Raw genomic sequence first — 15560 nt, 5'->3', positions numbered from 1 at the left:
TCTTCAGCATCTAATTGTACCACTGTGCTTGGTGTAATTCACTGGGCAAGCTCGGGCTTTTTTCTAACTCTTGTTTTGAAGTGTGTTTAAACAAACACAAGTTGCCACCTGCTGAAGGCGGTGTGTCCTAAGTGCTGGGAAAATCACTAAAGCAAAAATACTTATTAAAAAAATGCACTTCAGAGGGGTTTGTTTATCTATTTATTTATTTATTCCCCCCCTCAGGTCCTGGAGTCTTGACCCGAACTCTGCTCAATGCAGGTGTTAGAGTGGTAGCTCTAGAAAGTAACCCAGCTTTTCTTCCAAACTTACAGGTACGCTTTTGATTGATAGCACATTATTATTATTTAAAGGGAAGTAAGAAATTAGCTTACAGTTGTGTAATAACTGTGGGATCAAAAGGACTTGGCTATTGATAGTTACTTGTAACATCTGGAGTAACTATTTTTTAATCAGTCGGTTTGACATTGGATATGTGGAAATTCAAGTTCACAGTCTTCCTGTCTCTAGTTTCATGCATAAATTTGAGGCTAATGCTAGTCAGAGTCATTGTAGGTGTGTTTGTTTAAGCAAGATGTTGTAGCTTTAAGAAATCTGTAAAAATAGTCTTGGTTATTCTGATTATTACACGGTACTATTTAATCTGTTGTCCTGCGGTCGACTTATAATATTAAGACACTTACATGTGTTGTCCTGTCCTGTTACCTTGGCTTTGCGTGGATTCTAAGGCGGTCAGACACAGCTGTGGAAGTTGCACTAGAAGGATTGTGTTATGGTGCTGTGACATAAAAGTTTGGAATCCAAGACTCGCACCTGACTTATGTGTATAGAAGGCAGAATTCCAGTTGTAAATCATGAAATACAGTGGTTTGCGTAGCTGAGTATAGCCTTTTTTGCAAACATTGCAGAACATCTTACTAATGTAAGAATGTGCTTTAAAGCTGCAGTTGAACAGCATGGAAGTGTCAAAATGCCCCATGTGATGAAGGCAGCCATTTTTTTTATCAGCTGTAAGAAGCAGGTTTGAGATTTAACTCTTGTTGACTGAGTAACAATTTTAGGTAGTGCTCGAACAGTTTTTTTGTGTTTGGGTTGGGTGTTTTGGAGGACAGGTTACTGCATCCAGATTTCTTCAACTGAAGCTAACTTTATTCAGTCCCTAGAGAACAGCCTGGATGGACAATTAAAGGTAATTTATGGTGACTTCTACAGACTGGATCCTTTGACTGGGACACTAAAACCACCTGCAATGCGTTCTGAGAAACTTTTTGAAACCATGGGTGTAGAAGCAGTTCCATGGAGGGCAGGTATATGTATATGATCACATAAGTTACAAATACATTTGAACGGTGCATAAGCAATTTGGCAAAATCTTTGGAATTTGCTTGAGATATACGTTTAATATATATGCTGGATTATTGGATACTATTTCTTACATTTCAGCTTTATTTATGTTCTTGATACCTTCAAAAAAACCCTTGTGGGAATGTGAAATTGTCAATATTTGCTTCTTTTTATTATTTATTTTAGTCTAATGCAAACTAGCCTTAACTTTGACTACAGTTTGAGTTGTATTCGTTCTTGGACAACATGAGCTGACAGACTTTTTTCTTAATTGTTTGTGGCTTAGACATTAGAATTAATGAATTTGTGTGGTACATATTGCAAAATTTTGAAGAAACTCTTACACACTATTGAAACAGATTCACCTGTGAAAATTTTTGGAATCTTTCCACAAAGCAAGGAAAGGCTCAGACTTTGGAGGCATCTCTTAGCCCTGTATGAATGCAGTTCCATATACAGATACGGAAGAGTAGAACTCAACATCTTTATTAGTGAAAAAGAGTACAAGGTATGTATAAGATTTTACAGGTAGTAAAGAGTAAGTAGTGTTTCACAGAAGGTAGTGTTTTGCTAGTGAATTTCTTTTTTTGCCAGAATTTTTAGGTCTTGCCTGTTTCGCGCTTTTTTTCTTTATGCACTAACAGTGCTGTCAAGAAACATTCTGTTGTCAAATAACCACAACTCTTTCTTACACATGCGAAGACTGGTCCTTAGGAAGGATATGCAGCAGCAGACTAGCTGCTTTCCATTGTAACTTGTGAGGTGCTTAGATTTTGTAACGTGCTTTTGCCATGAAAGTGTTTACTAGTTGCAGGTAATAGGCAATGAAGACTGAATTCAAAACATCTCATGAAGAGGATTCAGATACTAAATACCATACTCAGTGAGATTTACTTGTCCTTTTGAACCACTTGTGTATGCAGTGCTGAAAAAAACAGGCAAATTATGAGTGATTTACATGCTTTTTCTACTAAGTTTTTGTACACTAAGGTGCAGAGCAGCTTTCTGGGTTATGTGCTCTTAATTTAAGCTATCCCAAACCATTAGAACTGTACTTACAGTTCTGTGAAACTGGGAAGTTCATACAGAGCCACAGACCTTTAATTACTTGAAGTAAGCAAATACTTCCCAGTGTGCTTACACAACTTGTGTTATGTCTAACACCCTACCGAAAAAGATTAAAAGTCCTAAGTATATTCTTATGCAAAATGACAGGTAGGACACCACTGAAATATCCACTTACATGGTATGCTTCTAATGGCTAGATGCTTGAGCAAATAGGGGGTTCATTTAATGCAGTCACTGTCACTTTGGGTTTTATTAAGTTTTCTGGTTTTATTGTGTACCTAAGTAAAAGCAATTGTAACCTTCTTTTAGTGGGCATTGTTGGTTCCTTTTTGTTTGGATTTTTTTTCAGTTGGTTGGTTGGTTTTTTGGCTTTTGAATTGATCATGTGATAAGACTCTCTAAATCTATTAAGAGAAATAAAATCTCCCTGCTAATTACTGCTCTCTTTGCCCTGTTTGAGAGTAACCACGAGTTTTTCTTTTTTTCTTGATCTAAGAGTTGACTGATCTGTAATATTGATCAGGGTGATGACTGCACAAGCTGCTTAATGGTCAGTGAGGTCACCTGATGTTTGGCTTACTCTGCTTGTGTGTCTTACTGGGAATACTGCCTTGTCTGTGCGAGCTGATAACTTTGCCCGTGGTTTTTATATATAATATGATCCCCATTTCTCTTCCCTTTGAAACTTCTCTGCCTTAAAAGGGACCAGAAAGTATGAGCTGGAAATTCCTACACAGTTCAGTTATCCAAATAACTGCTGTGAAAAAATACTTAAAACTGCCATAATGTCTTCTAACCATGTGTTCCTAGAAGATGTACTAAAATAACGCGAAGTACGTATTTGAGGCCTAGTGGAACTTTACCTTGAAATTTTAGACTTAACTCTGAATTTTTAGCACTTGTTTTATATATATAAGGATTTGGCTGAGGTAAAGAAGTAGTCTTAGGTTATGCAACAAAAATGCTCTTTCTCTACCATTTTGTTAGGTGTTAACAGGAAAGCCTGGGAATGCGAGTGCTTACCAAGCAATTACTGTACTTTGTCAATTAGGATGTGAAATTGAGCTACTGCACATGGTAAGTCATTATTAACTATGATGCCAGTATTTTCATTACAAGCCACTGTACTAAAAAACATTTATTCTCGGGAGCTGGTAGGTCAGAAAGAGATGTTTGCACCACAGATGAGTCTTTTCCATCTTGCTAAGGGTTGTGTGAGACTGGAAGATCGCTCTTCCAACCTGTCACAGCCTGCTTTTTGTTATGTCCGCTGCATTTTGCTATTATGCATGCTTTCAACTTCCCGAGCTGTCTTCAGCATAAATACTTTTTTGAGTGTTGGTGCTTTTATGCCCCAAGCAGGCCTGCTTCTCCTGCTAGTGAATAACTATCTTGCCTTGTCAAACATGCTATGGTTTAGTTTTAAAAAGTTTTTTGTGTTGTCCCCCTACCTCAGCATGAGCACGTGTCCATCTGCTTTCACTTACTTTATGCTTTTTATATTTATCTGTCTTCATAATCTGCTTTTCTAGGAACCTACCTTCATAGCTTAAATGTTTTGCTAATATAAAATAAAAAGCTTCACTGTTTCTTCCAAATACCTTATACCACAAGGTACGTATGAAGATAAACATTAAGGAGTTGAAGAGTAAGATGATACTTGTTGAAGATTGTCATCTGACTAATAGGGATGAAGAGAAAGCAGAGGCATTTAATGCGGTTTTTGCTTCAGTCTTTAATAATACTGATAGACCTTGGGCTGCCCAGTGTGGGAGCAGCGACTTTCCATTTGTGGACCTTCTGAATTGTAAGGGACCGGCTGTATCAGCTGAATGTTCCCAAGTCCATGGGGCATGAGGGGATTCATCCCAGAGTACTGAAGGAGGAGGGAATGTTATGCAGGACCCCTCTCAATCATCTACCAAAAGTCTTGGGAATCTGAGGAGATCCCTGCTGACTGGAAACTCATTCCAATCTCAAAAAGGGTGTGAGGGAAGGCTCAGGCCACTGTTAGACTTACCCCTGACTTGTTAGTCAAACCTCAGAAACTGGAAAAAAATTATGGACATTATACAGGGTCCTGTTGAATGGCATTTAAAAAACAATGCAATCATGAGGCACAGTCACCATGGGTTCACAGAGGAAAGTTCTGTTTAATTTGACACCCTTCTGTGATAAGGTCACCCACCCAGTGGAAGAAGGGAAGTCGGTGGATGTAGTTTTTCTGGATTTTGCTAACACTTTTGATACTGTACCTCACAGCATCCTTCTGGACAAGTTTCCAGCTGTGGGATGAGCGGGTTCATGGTGTGCTGGGTGAAGAAATGGCTGAAATGCAGAGCTCAAAGGGTTGTGGTGAATGGGGCTACATCTGTTGGCAGCCAGTCACCAGTGCTATTCCTCAGGGTTCAATTCTAGGACCAGTCCTGTTCAATAGATTCATCAGTGACCTGGATGCAGGAGTTGAATGCACCATGAGCAAGTTTGCTGATGATACCAAACCGGGAGATGCTATTGACTCTCTTGAGGGACAAAAAGCTTTGCAGGGGGATCTAGATAGATTGAAGCATCAAGCTATGATTAATGGGATGAAAATAAACAAGCTGGTGACCTCATTGCTCTCCACAACTTCCTGAGGAGGGGAAGAAGAGAGGAAGGTGCTGATCTCCCTGGTATCCAGTGATAGCATGCATGGAAATGGTTTGAAGCTGTGTCAGGTGAGGTTTAGGCTGGACGTTAGGAAGCATTTCTTTACCAAGAGGGTGGTCAAACACTAGAACAGGCTTCCTAGAGAGGCAATTGATGTTCCAAGCCTGACTGTTTAAGAGGCATTTGGACAGTGCCCTTAACAAAATGCTTTAACTTCCATTCAGCACTGAATTGCTCAGACAGTTCAATTAGATGATCGTTGTAGGTCCTTTTGTATTGAAATAGTCTATTGTAACAAAGCAGTTCAATTCTGTAATGTATCTGCTCCTTCCCGTAGGAACCTTGGTCATCATTTTTAACTAATTTGAAAAATGGGGGACTGGCGATACCGAAAAGCATGGTAAGATCTTTGTGTGTACTTCTCTCCTTTTGGAGATGCAACTAAACCACTTTAATTAAAAAGTTCAAATAACTTTATAACAGCATTTACACATTTATTTTTAAAGACATGTTCTAATTAAAACTTAAGAACAGCATGTAGATGCATCAGAAGTGGGGTGAAGAATTGCTATTAGCTTAGAAACTAAAATAAACTAGTATCTTTATTGTCTACAAAGGAAAAAATACAGTGAATAAACAGCATAAAGGATGTGAATAGGTAAAGTCTTTTTCAAAACAAATGACTGAAAGGGTCACATCTACTTGCTTGAACAAAACAAGTGTTACCACAAGTAATAGCACAATCAGTAAGCTGTTGGTTTTGATAAAAATGGTTATTCACATGTCCAGTGTAGATTCCACATGCTAGGTAGCTGCTGAAAAGTATGAGTCTGAAAGCTAAATTTGAGGAGTGGTAAATTAGCCACATAATCTCTTGAAAATTCACATGAAGCCTATGTTGTCTATTTCAGCAAAGAAATTTAAATCTTTAAAACCCAAGTGATAGTATGTCTGTTTTGTTTCCTGTTTCCTTTGTTGTTTAGGGGTCAGGGGAGATAAAGCATCTTTGTTCTAGAACAAATTTGAAAGCCTATTTCCAATGAAATCATCTTGTTAAGACTTCTAAAACTCTCTAAGAAATGTTACTGATAGCACAGATGAAACTCTCACTCTGAGCTAAAGACGAACCTGTCTTAAAGATGACTTTTCAGTGACTTATTTTGTTCTTTTTTGCAGCGGCTACCAAATGATCATTTATGTTTGGTACGACTGACTCCTCAGCAAAATCTGTTTACAGGAGGTTTGACTCCCACAAATTCACCTATCTTTACTTTCATGGTGAAACAGTATCTTGCTAAACCTAAGTCTAGACTTATTGATAGATTAAAGTAAGTAAGAAAGAATTACAGTTTTTAAACGTTTCCTTCAGAGAAATATAGGAAAATATTAAAATAATGTTCTCAAAGCAGTAGTGATTTGCAGTTGAAATACAGCTTCTTTTCTTTTTTTAGTTAACTATTTACATGTAGAATAGAAGATTGTGGTTTTGCAATACCATATTTTAGGGACTTTTCCTGGCCTCTGTTCGCAGGTGATAAAAACTTGAGGTTTGACAGGAAGGTTGACAGGTATTTAGAATGTAGATGTGCAGTAATTGTACCTCCAATGGAAGTAAGGCCATGTATCTACAAGAAAAAAGTCACCAAGAGTTTTGCAGGTGCAGAAATTAAAAGCTGAGAGTTTCAGTTTATAATAAACATCAAAGTAATGCTAATGAAAACAGCCGAAGGTTATTGAAAGTGGAGTGGGGATGTTCTCAAATGGCTTTCTGTTATCTAATTAAAAAATTAGGCTTTAGACTTATTTACCAATTATGCAACTCTTTAATTATTCTTTTTGCTATTATACTGGAGCTGTTCACTTTGCTTCAGGATGAGTAGATTCCTGTTCCCATAAACATGAAGTGTTTGCAGTCTGGAAAGCATTGACTTCAACTTGTTAATGAAAATAATATATTTCTAATTTCGGGTAGTAGTTTATGGAAGTCATTTCCAGACAGGTGGGGAGAAGCTAGTAAGTTCCAGTAACTCATTTAGCAAAGACAAGTGCAATGAGCCATAATGGATTTCTTAAAGCTCAGTGGTGTACCTAATCACCACTCAGATCCTTCGGCCAGGAAGTGGAACTAACCTTGAAGGCTTCTAATGTGCATCTTCTCTGTATTTATACACACTTTCTTGTCTGGGAAATAGTTAATGTATATGCACATTTATTAAAAGGTCTCGTTTTCATAGCAATGATGTAGGTGGGGAGACAGTGCATACATGTGTTTATAGTAGAAAATACCTGGGAAGTGTAAGTCACACTAACTCATGCTATACTTAATCATCTTCTTGAGGATGACCTTGGCTTTAACTTCCCAGGTATTGAACAATATCCCTTTTTATTCTGTAATGCCTGCTACTGATTTATGCAGCTGGGGCAGAGGAGGGAGGGCATCCACCCTCTAATGAGGAGGCTTATGTGGTTTGGTATTGTCTGCTGGGGACTTTATTTGGTATTTATATGTCTTATTTAGCAGAGGTTTCTTCTGATTTGCAGTAGAGTTTGAAAATAACTTGTGTTGTAGGAAGATGTTAACTTCTAGAAGCTGCAAAAGAGTGAAATGGACCTTTGGATACTGTTTCTTGCTCTTTAATTTTTCACAGAAAGAAATGCTCCATTATGATTTTGTTTGTTTGTTTGTTTCAGTTCATGGAGCTTGGACAACAGTAGCCAATTACTGAGAGAACTAGAAATTCCAGAAAATGCTCAAACACGTAACGTATACCCAGAAGACTATAAGCGTCTTTTTGAGGCTTTGCAAAACTCTAATGTATTTACTGAAACCTGGTGGCATGATGAAGTCTTTGAAAATATAAGGAACATAAACTTATAAATCTAAAGCTGCTGTCTTTTGGAAGATCATGTTTGCTTCTGGAAGATTAATAAGAAATGATTTAAATAAAATCGGAAATAGTTACCTACACGATTTCCTGTCCAAACAGGAAAATAAACTTAGCAAGTAACTAGAGCCCTTCTACAAAGAATGAAAGTAGTGGATTCACAGTTACTTGATCACAATCCTACCTAGAATGGACAAACTGTGTCTTTTCCAGGAGCATATTAATGATCTGCTGCTTTTGGATGTACCACTTAAACAGAACTTTTTGTTTCACTGCTGTATATTTACAACATTTGGAAAAAAAAATAACAGACCAAATATTGTTATTTGTGCAGTTGTACTTAAGTGCTTCATGATTGTTAATGCTCTTTCAGAGATTCCCCAAATAAATAGGTCTTTACAAGGACTGAATCTGTTATGTTGTCTCCTGATCTAAAAACTTTGCAGTCTACAGTCAGTATTCATAAATCAATAGCAGTGGGTTAATAGAAGACAAGGTAATGACAGCATGATAAAACACACCAACTGAGAAACTGAGAGTTGTTTGGGGTTTGGTTGGTTGTGGGTTTTTTTTTGTTTGGTTGGTTTTTTTTTTTTTTTTTGTTTGTTTTTTTTAGCAAAAAAAATTGTTTTATCTCTGGGAGAAAACATTGTAACAGTTCTTTCTCTTGAAAATTTGAGAACGCTGGGTAGCCTGTTCTTGTTCACAGTACAATATGCAAACACCTGTATGTGTGTAGACTTAATCTTATTTTAAGTTTAAAAACAAAGTCACCAGAACATTCAGTTCCGTATTAACAGTTTGAAAAATAAAAATAAAATCATCTTACCTGCAACCTTTGTCAATATGTGTTTCTTTAATGTGTATTATATGTGTAAAATAACTTAATTCCAAACTTCATGCTACTAAAATTCTCTCTTTAGCCATAGTACTCCATAATGCAACCTGTTCTTAGTTTCTCTGTGTCTAACCATGTAACTGTTGTACTGTTGTCTGATAGTGCTGGCAGTCTCTCCTGGTTCTGGTTTCTATACTGTCTCCTCTGGGAAGGGCTGTGGCACCCACAATACACTTTTTTAGCACAGCACTAGAGTTAATAAAATAGCTTTTTGGTAAAGGTTGAGCTATTTTCAGGCTTTGGAAATCAGCAAACAGAACTCTATTTTTTAAGTGTAGTATGAGCTGTAGATGTGACAAGCATTCACCTCTGTCTTCCTCTTGTGGTTCCTGCTGCAGAAGAAAAATGGACTTCAAGCAGCTTTAGTTCAGTCTGCTGTAGGTACGCTGCAGCTATCTGTTTAAGCTGCTGAAAAGCCCTTGTAATGTTGTTATGATGAAACTACTGGAAAGGCTGAGTTTAATTTGCACTCTGTCTCTGAGGGTTGCTGGTGTTCTGGTGTAGAACATCATAAAGATTTGAGGCTTTCTTTCTGTTCACATCTCTTCCTATTTCAGATAACTTGGGTTATAAATTGACCGTAACTTGCCTTAACATAAGCAATTCCACCTTTTTTCAGTATCAGTAGATGGTAACACTGTTATCTTCTGGTCTACTTATCTATTGGAATGCTGCGTCCACTGGGCTGATTCCTCCCCGCACCATGAATCAAATACCTTGCTCTTGTTGCAGCAAGATGTGTTATGTAAGTATTCAATGCATAAAATATAGGACCACCACTGTCTGTATAAACTTTAACTGTGGTTCTGCTAACATTTCAAACATGAACTGAAAAAAAAAAGAAAACTATTTGCTGTGATTTTTTTGACTGTTGGAAAACAGCATTTACTGAGCCAATGCAGAGACTCCCAAGGTAATAGCAGGAGTCTGTAAGTGGAAGGAAAATTGTGTAACTGGGGACTTGAAATGAGAAGGTTTAATGCTAATGAGAACTCTGCCATTAAGTCTTAAGTGAAACAATATCTGTGGCCCTGATCACAGATGTGAAATGAAGAGAACAATAGCTGACATTATAAAAATGGTTTTGGTATTGATGGAAGAGATGGAAAAACTGAAAATTAGTGGTGTATGCAAATAAATACAGGGGAATGAAATTGAAGTAGGTTTGTGGATTTGATTGAGGTTATCTGCTCAGTACTTCCTACTGTTGCAGGTTTACAGCTTCTGTAGGATAACGCTGAATGCAAATTTTCACTGAAATTTTAAATTCTATATAAAAGCTTCTCATATTTTTGTTACGATTTTTAAGCAACCTTGTACTACTTATGTCCCTTTCCTTTTTATAACTGCCTTTGCGATATTCTTCAATATGTTGATGGAAAATTGAGCCAATATATTTTCACTTTGATTTATGTAAGTGCAAATACACAACTTGCAACTAGGAAAACAGTATACAAATTCAGGTTAATATTTATAGTTTAGTAAACCTCAAAAAAGCTACTCAAAAAGAAAAAACCCTCCAAATTCACTCAAAATTTAAAATGCTAAACCTCTCGGAAGAGAAAATGTTCATGCTGACTTTGAGACCAAAGGGTTTACAGAAACTACTTTTCTATCATGGGCGTATAGCAGTTTCCCATTTCTGCAAGTGCATTAATTTGTGAGTGACTGTGTGAAATACAGTAATAAAAAGTATTTTGAAATCAGCACCATTTGAAATTAGCACAACATTTGAAAATATTGCACAATTCAGTTGTTTTCACATGTTTTTTTGTTACGGTACTATTAATATGTAAGATATAAATTACATATAATTTATAATAAGACATAAATTAGCTGCAAGCTGTTGGGCAGGTTTCTTTTGTTTCTTCCAATGTTTTCCTGTCTTTTACTCTGTGATCTTGGATGAGATGAAGATTACAATGTTCATACAACAAACTTAACAGAAGGTCCACAGTGTAGCATATTCCTTTCAATTATTTCCAGTCTGTGTTTTGGTTTTTTTTCCTCTGTTTCCTTATTTTCCCTTTTACGAACAATTTGGTTCATAAACAAACCTCTAAAACATGAACCACATGTGATACATCTGTCAAGCAGAACTCAAGTATTGTTCCCACTCTTCAAATACTGTTTCTTAGAGGAGTTGCAAGAAAATGGGTTTTGGCATGCCATGTTAAAGCACTGATATATCACGGTTTGTGTACTGATTGTAACTTGAAAGGTGCTAGGTCTTTTTGAATAACCCTCATAATGTGCCATCCATCTGCCTGTGAAAGAAAATTACATGGCTGTGATGGCCATTGCCTAAGGTTTTGCTACTTTACCATGTTAAATTATAGCAAACACAAATACAAACAGAAAACAACCTTGGTCCTTATAATGCCCAGTCAATGAGAAATTTTGCCGCTCGGAATTATAAGATCAGTCAAGTTGGATTCTATACTTAGTAGTTCTCTTTTGATCCAGAAGAAAGGTTTGTGACCTTGTACTAATTAACACAGTAGATGATGTGACAAGGGGTTATTAAGGTGGAATGTGTATATACTGGCTACTAGGCTTGTTCAGCATTGGACGTTTCGATAATCACAGCTTAGCCTTGCAGGTAATGATAATGTTGATAGACGTATCCACAGAAAACAGATTGTGTGATGTAGTTTAAAATAAGTAAGGGTGATAGGGAGAACCTGAGGCTTCCTTGAAAATGTGTTGAATTAATTGTTCTGGCAGGCTAAACACAATCTATGGGGATGTGGATGGAAAACTTCAATCTAAGCTTTGCAAGTCTTTAATTAGCAGAGCTGTATCTTTCTTCTGCAAACACTGAGAAAATGGAAATAACAAGTAACTTTTCCAGAAGGGACAACAAGTCAGTGGGAGATGTTTATTCACTCATGTTGTAGCCTTGCTCAACAGCTACTGCATCTTTCCTTGGGTGTGTTGTTTAATATGTCACTGCTAAAAACAGACACACTGGCTGTCCCCAGCTGATAGAACACAACATGCAACAAGCATGCAAAACCCATGGGAAATTAAGGGTTGTTAAGATACACCAAATGGAACAGTCAATTACTCATAAATTAGCAAGACTTTATCACTTGATGTACTTGATACTATGGTTAAGACACTGAATAGATAAACAGCTAAGCAATTACACTGATGAACTTCAGAAGCTTCTTTCTGCCATCTGAAAGGAAGTAATGTGTTTGAGGCAGGGAAGACTTAAAGTAGAAAGTTTTTGTAAAGTTTGTAGTAAAAAACCAGGTAAAATCTATGTAACTTTGAGTGAAATTTATTATGAATTTGTGCTTAAAATTCTTCTGCAATGAGGCGGTGGGGGTTTTGGTTCATTTTTGTTTGGGTTTTTTTTTTTTTTACATTCTGGATAAAATTTTTAACTAGCACACCAGCATTAAAAGTGAAGAAACCTCATCAAGAGCTTCCTGTATGTTCATGAAAGATCTGTATGTGCTTACAAGCTTTCAACTAATTATTTGGTAGCTCTTCTGTGCCATTAGCGATACAGATTTTGTACTAATCCAAAATTCATCATGTTGTGTTTTGAGCAATAATTTTCTCCCAGAAAAATCTGGTTTTATGCTGTGTTGGTTGGAATGGGTATTGCATGTTTATGACTAAAAAGCAGCATTTGGATTATTACTGCAATTCTTTCTATAAACTCATGTTGTAAAACATACATACTGTCTCAAGACAGTAGATAGAACAGCTAAACTTCCACTAAGGTGTCTCATCTACCGGCAGTAAGGAAGTATGACTAATTCAGCAGCATCAGCCACAATTAAGTGGTATTTCCCACAAAAGTGCCTCTATTACATGCCTTGACAGCTGCTTCTGTCCAGAATGTGTCAAGCGTTTCAAATAGCTGTTGGGGAGTCTAACCTGTCTAGGTCAGTGAATGACTTGGTCATATAAAAACCCCATACTGGTAACAAGGATTACTAATTCAACTAAATAAAGTTGAGGGCTAAATGATGACTTACGGGGATATATAGTCATAATGTCATTATTTTTAGAAAAATGAGACTGACTTTTCCTAAAACACCTGAGTTGGGTGTTCCGTTGATTGCCACTGCTAAAAGACTGTGTTGAATGGCCCTCCTAGGCAGACTGGTCTATAAACCGTAGGTATCCAGGATTTGCTTTCCAGGCTTTTCTGACAGCTGTTGAAATATCCAACACAGCACCAATGAAAATGTTTACACTGCGTTTAAAAGCTTATCTTTACTTGAAAAATCTCCATTATTACAATTATGTTGTCATACCAATTGCAATGCAATGTCAGACAAAACTTGTTCTTGGGCTTCCGTGGCTTATTTAGCTGTACAACTTTTGCCAAGCTGATGAAAGCCCCTTTCTCATACTTCAGGGTTTTGCTAGAGTAGCTGTGCTCTCTAAGGTTGTGGTTTTGTGTATGTGTGAATTTGACCATCGTTCCCTCAGAATGTTTTTGTACTTTGTAAGATTTTGTTGTGTTGTGGGACACGTGAGTGAGAAAACCTGACTTGAGCAACTGAGAAAAGAATGAAAGCATCAACTGGTATTGTATATTGATATTAGCTCTTCCCTGAGCGCACTTTTTGCAGTTCATGCATAGTTAACTTCATGCCTTTTGTATATGGTTTGACCATTCATCTCTTGAGTTTATTCACTCAAAAGATAGACATTAACTTCTTTTATTACTGGGTTTCTTTCTGTTACAGGTTTTGGGCAATGCCTGTTATAGAAACTCAATAAAACAGCACAGATGGGGAAACAGAGAAAATTAAATAGGTAAAGGAGTAAGCACACAAACCAAATACAGAGGTTGTTGTTTACTATTTTAATAACTGTTAAGGATGATTCTTGAGTATCTCACAGTATCTCTGTAACTGAGTAACTTCTAAAAAATTGTTAGGAGAACTAAAGATAAGCATAGTGCTGCGCATGATGATTTAACTGACAGCTGTCAGTTCTTTTGATAATGAATTACATCACTGCAGCTTTTAAGTGAATGTGAAAATACATGTTTCCATGGGAATCCTGTGGCTCGATGTACCTGGGTTCTTCCCAACAGCAGTATTTTGGATATGCATATTGCCATTTCTGGTTACCCTGTTGCAACTTTGATGAAAACAGTTGCAGACTAAAATAATCATTTCTGAGGCAACAGAACTGAGTATGTTTTAGAAATGAAAAGCTGTTCTGCAGAACTGTTATGTCTGTCTCACAAGTGTTCTTTGACAGGACTACTCAAACGCTCCTCTCCAAAACACAAGCCCTAACTCCCTCTATAGGCAAAATAAGGAAAACCAGGCTAAATCTATCTACAGTTCAGCACATTTAGCCTGCGTCATGTGTGTAATCTCATAAATGAACAAAAACTACACAGACTCATATGGGAAGCACTTATCTTGTTGGCTTAGAGCATCACAGTTTCAGAGGAGTGCTCTTAGTTAATCATGCAAGTGTTTTGCTATTCTCCTATCATTTATCTGGTACCTCTGATGGCTCTGATAAAAAGCGGTTGGTTGTATGGGGTTCGTTTCCAGCGATACACACTGCTAGAGCGTGCGTGCCGAGCAGCTCCCAGCCCAGCCATACTTCTTTGCATTCAGATCACAATGGGATCCTGAAATGTGTCCGAATGCTAACTAGTAAGTAAAACATCCTGCTCCTTTTTGAACAAAGCTCTTTAATATTTTGATTGAGATAGTGAGCTGAAAAGTGAATCACAGAATCAACTAGATTGGAAAAGACCTTTAAGATCAGTTCCAACTGTTATGCCAGGACTGTCAAGTTCACCACTAAGGGCCTCATCTACACGATTTTTGAACGCTTCCATGGATGGTGGTTCCACCACTTCCCTGGGAAGCCTGTTCCAATGCCTGATCATCATTTCAGTGAAGAAGTTTTTCCTAGTATCTGGTGCAGCTTGAGACCGTTTCCTCTTGTCCTGCAGGTTTACACAAAACGAAGCCCCTGCATGCGATTTGACTTCTTTAACGTGGTTTCAATGTTGCGTCAGGGAAGAAAATTTGCTGATAAAACCTTGGGTGTCAGTATAAAATTAGTACAATTCTCTTTTCACAGCAAGATGCAGTGGTCTTGCTATGTTCATGTGCATCAGCTACCCAGCTGGAGGGGCTCCCTGGTTTCCTGAAGCCCCTTGGAGAACATGGCCCTGGTCTGGGGCTGAGGAGGGGCACCCACCTCTGCACCACTCAAGGCCTGGGGAAGTTCACTTCATTGCATACAGAGCTGTGGCTACGCAACCTTCACTTGTCCTCATGCCACTTGGTTTTTGTGTGTGTTTATTTTCCACTGCGGTGCCAGTGTGGAGGCTGGGTTGGTAAGGAACTGGAGCAGTAATGGTGCCGGATGGGGCTAATGTGGCAGCTGGGACTTCCCACCGCTTCAGGTGCGCCTGGAGCGGGGTGGCTGTGAGGCACAGGAGGTTGCCACAGTGAGGTGCCGGGAGGGTTTCCAGTCTCACCATCAGCAACATTTATGATTACGCATTTCTCACTGCCTCTTCCCTTTAAAAACAAACAAATCGACACAAAAAGTTACAAAGTAACTCAAAATCACCAACATACTCCCTATTTGTAACTTCCCTTAGAAACATCAACAAACACTTCGCTTAGCATCACAGCCCGGTGTGTTAACGAAGGGCATTATTAACCCCGGTTTCGGGAAAAGGGCTGCCCTCTGCCCCGCGG

The 15560-nt window shown here is 37.9% G+C and overlaps 1 protein-coding gene across 1 annotated transcript; it reads left to right on the top strand.

The window, feature by feature from the left end:
- Positions 1-225: 225 nt before the first annotated feature.
- On the top strand, positions 226-7939 carry TFB2M (transcription factor B2, mitochondrial; the record flags this gene model as incomplete). Its single annotated transcript, XM_010020765.1, has 7 exons — positions 226-314; positions 1157-1307; positions 1704-1852; positions 3400-3489; positions 5399-5461; positions 6238-6389; positions 7753-7939. Coding segments are annotated over 7 exons (881 nt in total), but the record flags the coding sequence as incomplete, so codon positions are not given.
- Between the last annotated feature and the right edge of the window lie 7621 nt (positions 7940-15560).

The sequence above is a fragment of the Nestor notabilis genome, unplaced genomic scaffold (assembly GCF_000696875.1).
Source record: "Nestor notabilis isolate BGI_N333 unplaced genomic scaffold, ASM69687v1 scaffold788, whole genome shotgun sequence".
In the NCBI taxonomy this organism is placed as follows: Eukaryota; Metazoa; Chordata; class Aves; order Psittaciformes; family Psittacidae; genus Nestor; species Nestor notabilis.
This window is presented reverse-complemented; position numbering and strand designations above follow the sequence as displayed.